This window comes from Antechinus flavipes, chromosome X (assembly GCF_016432865.1).
Source record: "Antechinus flavipes isolate AdamAnt ecotype Samford, QLD, Australia chromosome X, AdamAnt_v2, whole genome shotgun sequence".
Classification (NCBI taxonomy): domain Eukaryota; kingdom Metazoa; phylum Chordata; class Mammalia; order Dasyuromorphia; family Dasyuridae; genus Antechinus; species Antechinus flavipes.
Window position 1 is genome coordinate 48,331,243 of NC_067404.1, and position 10,350 is coordinate 48,341,592.

The window sequence follows — 10,350 nt, forward strand, 5'->3', positions numbered from 1 at the left end:
TGGATATGAATAACCAGAAAGGAAGCTTCAGAGGATTCTGATGCCCTGTTTGCTTGAGAAGCTCCATGGGCAAACAGACATGAAACATGGGGCCCAGAAGCTTTTGGAGATTTTCTCTCTCAGCGTCCTGGGCTGTTGGGTTAAATCTGATACATTGGCAAGGGACAGGGAAAAAAAATCACAGGGAAAACTGTTCCCATCCAGCATGGGATTCCCTGTACTTGACACATTAATTCAAAATTACTATTATATCATCAGGCTAAAAGGATTTTATTTAGTCTCTCCTTTAAACTAATGTTCAAATTCCAGCTTGACTCTTTGCTACCCATGTGGCCTAGCACAAGGTCCCACTTCTCTTTGTGCCATTTCCTCACCTATAATTAGACCTTTTTTGGCCTTTGGGCCTGTGCTCCTTTGAATTCATCTCCAGTGAAGGAAACAGTGGACCATGCTCTAGAAAGTTCTGGCTTTCCTATGAGGGAACCTCTGCCACTCACATCTCCTGGGACGTTGGCGAGGTCTCTTTCTCTGACCCCGCCTCAGACCCTTTATTTCTGTGTAAAGTGAGGGCCTTTTTCTCAGTGATCTCTAAGGTACCTCAAAGTTCTAATCCTGTCATCTTGTACTCCTAGAATATATTTCCAATTTGTAGGCATCCATTCCAGAAACTACTAGAGTTTGACAAAAATTCAAATCTCATATTCCTGCTTGTGAAAGAATCTACTTTATCTTGTGAGTATGTAGGGCTATACCAGGTCACTCTCCTGCCCCAAACCGATATCAAATTAATTTGAAGTAAGGATTACAGTTGGATTGACTTGGAGAAATATAATTGGTCTCTAGGGCAATATAGGTTTGGTTAGATGGACATGGAAAACTAAGAGTTTGTGAATTCTGGTGATTTCGCTACATGAGTGTCATCTTAGATTCCCGGTGGACTCTTAATACCTGAGACTGGGGGCTTGGTGAACTTGGCTGCACACATGTGAAATGGGATTTTGTTTCCTCGATGATAAAGAAATTGGAGGAAAAGAGCTAGTGTGAGGGTAATACCTGGATTCAAATCTTTGCTCTGTTATGTGGCCCTGTGACTTTGGTCATTACTTTTTTGTGTTGGAAAGGTCACTTCCACTTCTAAATCCTGTGATCCTCTGCATTGTCCCATGTGGGGAGATGGTAGAAATCATATATTTTTTAAATATCAAATTTCCAAACCCCAAACTGTGCCCATTATTGTCCATTGTTTTTGCTAGGGAGTCCCACGGTTAAGTAATCTACAAGGAAAATGTCATTGAAATTCTTCTGTGCGATCTTAACAGGATAGAAAAACCCAAGACTTTCTCTAGGTCTCTTTAATGTGTTTTTAATAATTGCCATTCTTTCAAGTATCAGAACCTTTTATTGGGTTTCCTTTTGACATGAGAATAACTGGGGGGAAAATTCTTCCAAATATAAGTATAACATAAGAAAGTTATACTTTCACTCCCCCATATTTCTTTCAGACTTCAGTTGTTCCTTCTGTTTGGGTAAGGAGGGCCGTGGAAAGGCAGAGGATTGAGAGGAGGAGAAGGAAAAATATAGGGAGGCAAAAAAGGAACAAAGGTTGGAGAATTCATGAAGGGGAAAGGAAATGGCATATTATAGGGTGGATTAGAATATTGATTGAAAGAGCCCTGTCCATTGGGCATGTAACATTGTGGCATACAGGCTGCAAATAGGATGGGTTGCATCCAATTATCCATAGGCGGCCATGGACCCCCTTGGGTGATAGCAGGATATTGTACCTGCTCTTGATTGGGCATTGGTGGTCCACGGGGTTGGAAACCCTTGCCATTTCCCTGCATGTTGTTGGATGGTGGCTGTAGGGGATGCTTTAAAGAGCAGGGGGAAACCCTAGCCATTTGATTGCTCCTCCCATTTTGTAAGCACATGGCTCCTCTGGCATTATTCCCAGGGCTATCTGGGGGCTTGTAGTCACCTCGCAGTTGCTCTCTTTTCTGCGCATTAGATTCGGAAGCAGGTCTTAGAATGCCAAGAGGAGGGCAGATGGGAACCTCACCCTTAACTTTTTGCCACTTGGCCTGCTGCTTCCTCTGGTTGTTAGGGTCTAATGGCTCTGCTGGCATAGGTGGGGGCCCCAGAGGAGGACGGAGGGGACCTGATGAATAGGCACGGATGTTAGGGCCTTTCCCCTCGTTTAGCCACATGGAGGCCCATTCCATTTGCTTCTTCCTCTCTTCTCGGAGAAGAGTGCCTGGTGGTCTTAAGGGGGCAAAAGGGCACCGTCGGACATCCCTATTCCCGTTCTTTAACCAGCCTTGTGGCCATCTAGCCTGCACACTTTGTCCGTTGACACATGCCTCAGATTCATCTTGCTTGTCTAGTTTTACCAAAGAGGTGTTTTCTTGGCGGCTATAAGAAATAGAAGAAAAGGAGAATGTTAAAGGTAGTATTTTCTCAGTTTTTCCCCCAAGCTGTGGATACACCTGTGAATTTCCTAGGATATAGCTGGGGGAAGAAGAAGATCTCATCCTTTCCCAAATGCCCCACTATTTATTTTGTCTCTACACCCTTTGCCCACCCTGCTGCCTTATATCCGTACACATAAATCATCCCCCTTTTGCCTCTAAGATGTCCTTGTTCCCCCTCTTAATTTTATCAGTGGCTGTTATAACCCTTCCTGTTCTTCAAGGAAGACCAGCATTGCCTTCCTGAGGTGGGCCCATCATCCCACCGGACTCCAGTACCTGAGGTTGGGAGCTTGGTGAACTTCGCCGCCGCTCACATTTGAAGTGGGATTTTGTTTCCTTTATGATAAAGAATTTGGAGGAAAAGAGTTAGTGTGAGAGTATGGTTGAGTTGGAATTAGAATGCCCAGATTCAAATCCTTGCTCTGTTACGTTATACCCTAAGATTTGGTTTCTTATACAAGTTTTGGGAGACAGAAAACAAGAAGTTAGAAATATGGCTTCCCCCACCCAATGTCCTTTCCCCTTCTTCTGCCACCCAGTCCCCTTGGATAGACATTATGACTCCATCAGCCTTCAATTTTAGGCAAATCATTCTTGTACCTCTATTTTTATCTCATGTAACCTTGTGGCAGAATAAATTCCTTAAATGTACTCCTTACTATTTCAAATAAAATTAGTTAAGTAAATAAGTTAAGGTAAACAAATGAGTTCAATTGATTGTACTGATCAGTAAAGTTAATCAAATTAATTAAAGGAGGTCTTATTTTTTGCTCTCCCCTCCCTTCCTTCTAGGGTTACGTATGGTATTTAATGAAGAAGGCAAGTTCTGTTTTTAAGACCTGCCTTTGTTAACTGTGTGACCTCTGAGCTCAGTCCTTCTCAACTCCCCTTGCTTCCCCATCATTGAGATAGTATCTAAAAGGCTATTCCCTATATAAAATTTTACAGGTGGAAAGGAAAGAAGGTACTCACGGTTTATCCGGACAAGCCATTTAAAAACTAGGTATCTGTAAAATTGCTTGTCAGTGTAGTAGAGTTGTTTTAGGGACAACGTCGGCCTCTGTTGAAGTTGGGCTGGAGGTAGCTAACTAGGCAGGCAAAGTTGGGTCTCACCATTAGCCAGAAAATCTCCAGCTTCAAGCTGACCCAACTCTGACTTCCCAGTGCTACCCAACAGCTATATTCTACAGTGATCAACATTGAGAAACAGTTGTCTCCTAGGAGATAACTCTTTAGGTATACAGGGCGGGGGAGGGGCTGGGCACACCCAACATTCAAAGGGAGAAAACATATTTTTGGTAATGGTATTTTTTTTTAAAACAAGTGAAAAGAAAAAACACTCTACACACATAGTAAACTCATCCAGTCCCATGCTAAATAAAGGAATCCCATGAGAAATTCATTATCTTTTGGCAAGCTTTTGAGGAAGTTATAAAATGAGAGCTAATTTGGGAGTTAGGTGGGGAAATGTCTTTAGGTCATATCACAAGGAATATTAAATATGTCACACAAGGTTACCCTATTGGAAATAAGAAATCCTGAGACCTGTGAACTAACTCACTATATGATCTTGATTTTTTGTTTTGCTTAAGAACTTTGTATGTACTTATGTATTGTCTCACAAATGATACAAAAAGCTCCCAAGACTGGCTTATGGGATAGATGTTTACCCACTTTTTATATTTATTATTTACTTATAACATTAACATATTTTGTTTGAGTTAATCTCTTTTTTTCGGATAAAAAGGTAATAGAAAAAAGTTTCTAATTAGACAGACTTGTAAATATTGTGTATGTGTTATTGTATTGTGTAACCCTTTTGTAGATTTATTAATTATAACATTATTTTAAAAATATTTTGAATTAATCTTTTTATTTTTTTGGATAAAAGGGTAACAGAAAAATGTTGAATAAGTCAGTGTTGGAAATAATTTGTTTGTGATGTATGTATGTACTCCCTTTTGATATTTATTATTTATTTATACCATGCTTATAAAATTTTTTTGAGTCAACCTATTTTTTGAATAAAAGGGTAATGGAAAACAATGTCTAATAAATCAATCTTGGAAATATTTTGTTAGTTTTTGTATGTGTGTATCCCCTTTTATATTTGTTATTTATTTGCAATATTTGAAAATTTGGGGGGAATAATATTTTTTTGGATACAAGGGTAACAGAAAACAGTGTCTAATAACTGTAATATTGTGTTTCTGTTGTATTGTGTGCCCCCTTTTAATATTTATCATTTATTTGTAACATTCTTTAAAAATTTTATTTGAATTAATCTATTTTTGGGATAAAATGATAAGAGAAAACAGTGTCTAATAAATTACTCTTAGAAATACTGTGTTTGTGTTGTATAATGTATTCCCTTTTGACATGTATTATTTATTTATAATATCATTTAAAAAATGGTTTTGAGTTAACCTATCCTTTTGGATAAAAGGGTAATAGAAAACAGTATCTAATACATCACTCTTGGTAATACTGTGTTTGTGTTGTATTGTGTACCCCCTTTTATATTTATTATTTATTTATATCATTCTTTAAAAAATTTACATTAATCTTTATTTTGGGGGGTAAAAGTCACAGAAAACAGTGTCTACTATGTCAGTCTTGGTAATATTAAATTTGTGTTGTATTGTGTACCCCCTTTTATATTTATAATTTATTATCATTCTTTTAAAAATTTTTTTCAGTTGATCTTTGTTTTGAATAAAAGGGTAATAGAAAACAGTTTCTAATAAGATAATATTTGAAACATTGTATTTGTGTTATATTGTATACCCTGATTTTATATTTATTATTTGTAACATCTATTTAATTTTTTGAGTTAATCAGTTTTTTTGAATAAAAGGGTAACAGAAAACTGTCTAATAACTCAGTCTGGGTAATAGTGTATTTGTATTGTATTGTGTAACGCATTTTTATTTATAATTTATTTATAATATTCTTTTAAATTTTTTTTTGAGTTAATCTATTTTGGGGATAAAAGAGTAAAAGAAAACAGTGTCTAATAAGTCAATCTTGTAAATATCATATGAGTGATGTATTGTGTATCCCCTTTTTATATTTATTACGTATTTAAAACATTCTTGTTAAAATTTTTTCAAGTTAATATTTTAATTTCTTGGAGTAAAGGGTAACAGAAAACTGCGTAATAAGTCAGTCTTGGAAACATTGTGTGAGTGGTATATGTATGTACCCCTTTTTATATTTATTATTTATTAAAATGATTCTTGTAAAAAATTTTAAGTTAATCATTTTATTTTTTGAATGAAAGCATAACAGAAAAAAGTGTCTAATGGGTCAGTCTTGGAAATATTGTATTTGTGTTGTATGTGTGTACCCCCTTTTATATTTTTTATTTATAACATTCTCTTAAAATTGTTTTTGAGTTAATCTATTTTTTGGATAAAAGGGTAACAGAAAACAGTGTATAATAACTCAGTCTTTGTAATATTGTGTTTGTGTTGTACATGTGTGCACTCTTTTTATATTTATTATTTATAAAACTCTTTTAAAAGTTTTTTGAGTTAATATTATTTTTTTTGACAAAAGGATAAGAGAAAACAGTATCTAATAAGTCAGTCTTGGAAATATTGTGTTTGTGTTGTATTGTGTATTCCCTTGTTATATTTATTATTTATTTATAAAGATCTTTTAAAAGTTTTTTTGAATTAATCTTTTTTTTTTATAATAGGGTAACAAAAACAGGTCTAATAAGTCTGTCTTGGAAACATTGTGTTTGTGTTGTACTGTGTACCCCCTTTTATGGTTATTATTTATTTATATAACATTCTGTAAAACAATTTTTTGGAGTTAATCTACTTTTGGGGGTAAAAGTGTAACAGAAAACAGGTCTAGTAAGTCAGCCTTGGAAACATTGTCTTTGTGTTGTATGTGTGTATCTCCTTTTTATAGTTATTATTTATAACATTCTGTGAAACAAATTTTTTGACTTCATTTTTTTTTTTGGATAAAAGTAACAGAAAACAATGTCTACATAGAAAACTAAGTCAGTGTTGGTAATATTTTGTATTGTATTGTGTACTGATTTTTATATTTATAATATTTTGAAGGTTTTTTTTGAGTTAATTTTTTTGGTTGTAGGATATATAAACAGGTCTAATAACAGGTCTTGGAAATATCGCACTTGTGTTGTATTGTTTACCCCCTTTTTATGTTTATTATTTATTTTAAAAAATCTTTTAAAAGTATTTTTGTGTAAACTTTTTTTTTTTTTGGTAATAGGGTAACAAAACCAGGTCTAATAAGTCAGTCTTGGAAATAATGTGTTTGAGTTGTACTGTATACCCACTTTTATAATTATTATTTATAACATTCTATAAATTTTTTTTTTGGAGTTAATATATTTTTTGGATAAAAGTAACAGAAAACAGTGCCTGCTAAGTCAGTCTTGGTAATATTTTGTTTGTGTTGTACTGTGTACCCCCTTTTTATATTTATTGTTTATTTATAAAAATCTTTTAAAAGTTCTTTTGAGTTAATCTTTTTATAGTAGGATATTATATGAATAGGTGCAATAAGTCAGTATGGGAAATATTGTGTTTATGTTGTATTGTATACTTCCTTTTTATATTTATTGTTTATTTATAAAAGTCTTTTAAAAGTTATTTTGAGTTGATCTTTTCTTTTGATAGTAGGCTCACAAAACAGAGGTCTAATAAGTTAATGTTGGACATATTGTGTTTATGTTGTTTTGTGTACCTCCTTTTTATATTTATTGTTTATTTATAAATATATGATAAAAAGGTTTTAAAATCTTTTTTTTTTTTGTTACTAGGCTGACAAAAAACAGGTCTCCTAAGTCATTCTTGTTAATATTATGTTTGTGTTGTATTGTGTACCTTATTTCATATTAATTATTTATTTATAAAATCTTTTAAAAGTTTTTTTGAGTTAATCTTTTTTTTTTTTTTTTGATGATAGGATAACAAAAAGAGTTCTAAATGGCAGTCTTGGAAATACTGTGTTGGTGTTGTACTGTGTCCCACATTTTATGATTCTTACTTAAAATATTTTGTAAAACAATTTGTTTTTGAGTCAATATATTTCTTGGATAAATGTAAGAGAAAACAGTGTCTAGTATGTAAGTCTTCATAGTATTTCATTTGTGTGTTGTATTGTGTACCCTCTTTTTGTATTTTTTATTTATGAAATTCTTTTAAAAGTTTTTTTGAGTTTATCTTTTTTTTGATAGTAGGATATCAAAAAACCAGTCTAATAAGTCAGTCAAGGAAATCTGTGTTTGTGTGGTATTGTGTACCTCTTTTTTATACTTATTGTTTATTTATAAAAATCTTTTAAAAGTATTTTGGAGTTAATCTTTTTTTTTTTTTCCTGATAGTACGCTCACAAAAAAGAGGTCTCATAAGTCAGTCTGGGAAATTTTTTGTTGTGGTATATGGTGTACCCATTTTTATATTAATTATGTATTTACAAAAGTCTTTTGAAAGTTTGAGTTAATTTTTTGATATTAGATTATATACATATGTCTAATAAGTCAGTATTGGAAATATTGTGTTTGTGTTGCATTGTGTACTTCCTTTTAAAATTTTTTGTTTATTTATAAAAATCTTTTAAAAGTGTTTTTGAATTAATCTTTTTTTTCCTGAAAATATGCTCATAAACAACAGGTATCATAAGTTAGTCTTATTAATATTGTGTTTGTGTTGTATTGTGTACCTCCTTTTTATAATTATTCTTTATAATAAACTATTAAAAATAGTTTTGAATTAATCTTTTTTGATAATATGCTCACAAAATAACAGGTCTCATAAGTCAGTCTTGTCAATGTTGTGTTTGTGTTGTGTTTTGTACATTATTTTATATTGTTATTTATTTATAAAAGTCTTTTGAAAGTTTTTTTGAGTTAATTTTTTTGATATTAAATTATATACATAAGTCTAATAAGTCAGTCTTGGAAATACATGTGTGGTGCATTGTGTATCCCCTTTTATGTTTATTATTAATTTATAAAAGTCTTTTAAAAGTTATTTTGAGTTGGTCTTTTTTTTTGATAGTAGGTGTACTATCAGAGATGTACTAGTCAGTCTTGGAAATAATGTGTGTGTGTTGTATTTTGTAATTCCTTTTTATATTTTGTTGTATATTTATAAATATATATTAAAAGTATTTTTTAGTTAATGTTTTTATTCACACTAGTCTCACAAAAAAGAGGTCTCATAAGTCAGTCTTGTTAATATTGTGTTTGTGTTGTATTGCGCACTTTATTTTATATTTATTATTTATTTATAAAATCTTTTAAAAGTATTTTTGAATATTTTTGAATTAATATTCAATATTAATATTAATATTTTTGAATTAATCTTTTTTGATAATATGCTCACCAAATAACAGGTCTCATAAGTCAGTCTTGTTAATATTGTGTTTGTGTTGTATTGTGTACCTTATTTTATATTTTTATTTATTTATAAAAGTCTTTAAAATTTTTTTTGAGTTAATTTTTTTGATATTAGATTATATACTTAGGCCTAATAATTAGTTTATTAATATTGTTTGTGTTGTATTGTATACCTCCTTTTTATATTTTTTGTTTATTTATAAAAATCTTTTAAAACTTTTTTTGAATTAATCTTTTTTTTTTTTTTTTTTTTTTTTTGGTACTCAGGCAACAAAAAACAGGTCTCATATGGTAGTCTTGGAAATATTGAGTTTGTGGTGTATTGTGTATGCCCTTTTAATGTTTATTATTAGGTTATAAAAGTCTTTGAAAATTTATTTTGAGTTAATCTTTTTTTTTTTTTTTTGATAGTAGGCTCACAAAACAGAGGTCTAATAAGTCAATCTTGGAAATATTGTGTTTGTGTTGTATTGTGTACCTCCTTTTTATAATTATTTCTTATAATAATCTTTAAAAAATATTTTTGAATTAATCTTTTTTGATAATATGCTCACAAAATAACAGGTCTCATAAGTTCGTTTTGTCAATATTTTGTTTGTGTTGTGTACCTTATTTTATATTTTTATTTATTTACAAAAGTCTTTTGAAAGATTTTTTGTGTTAATCTTTCTTTTTTTGATGGTAGGATAACAAAAAGAGTTCTAAAAGTCAGACTTGAAAATATTGTGCTGGTGTTGTACCGTGTCCCAAATTTTATGGTTATTATTTATAACATTTTGTAAAACAATTTTTTTGTGTTAATGTATTTTTTGGATAAATGTAAGAAAAAATATTGTCTAGTTTGTCAATCTTTGTCGTATTTTATTTGTGTTGTATTGTGTACCCTCTTTTTGTATTTATTATTTATTTATCAAAGTATTTTAAAAGTTTTTTTAGTTAATCTTTTTGTTATACTAGTATATCAAAAAATGATCTAATAAGTCAGTCAAGGAAATATTGTGTTTGTGTTGTATTGTGTACCCCCTTTTTCATGATTTATTATCAAAATCTTTTGAAAGATTTTTGAGTTAATTTTTTTATATTAGGATATAGAAATAGGTCTTATAAGTCAGTCTTGGAAATGTTGTGTTTGTGTTGTATTGTGTACCTGCTTTTTATAGTTATTGTTTATTTATAAAAATCTTTGAAAAGTATTTTAGTATTAATCTTTTTTTTGATAGTACACTCACAAAAAACAGGTCTCATAAATCAGTCTTGGAAATTGTGGTGTTGTGTGCCCCTTTTATATTTATTATTTATTTATAAAAGTCTTTTGAGACTTTTTTTGAGTTAATTTTTTTGACATTAGATTATATACATAGGTCTAATAAGTTAGTCTTGAAAATATTGTGTTTTTGTTCTATTGTATACCTCCTTTTTGTACTTACTGTTTTTTATAAAAACCTTTTAAAACTTTTTTTGAATCAATGTTTTCTTTTTTTTTTTTTGGTA

At 31.0% G+C, this 10,350-nt stretch overlaps 1 protein-coding gene across 1 annotated transcript; it reads right to left on the reverse strand.

The window, feature by feature from the left end:
- Positions 1–1,347: 1,347 nt before the first annotated feature.
- Positions 1,348–3,650, reverse strand: LOC127543261 (uncharacterized). The gene is made up of 3 exons (XM_051969321.1): positions 3,444–3,650; positions 2,748–2,807; positions 1,348–2,412 (listed from the first exon to the last, which is right to left on the reverse strand). Exons 1-3 carry the CDS (start codon positions 3,461–3,463, stop codon positions 1,506–1,508), a joined length of 987 nt encoding a protein of 328 aa, XP_051825281.1. The 5' UTR covers positions 3,464–3,650; the 3' UTR covers positions 1,348–1,505.
- Between the last annotated feature and the right edge of the window lie 6,700 nt (positions 3,651–10,350).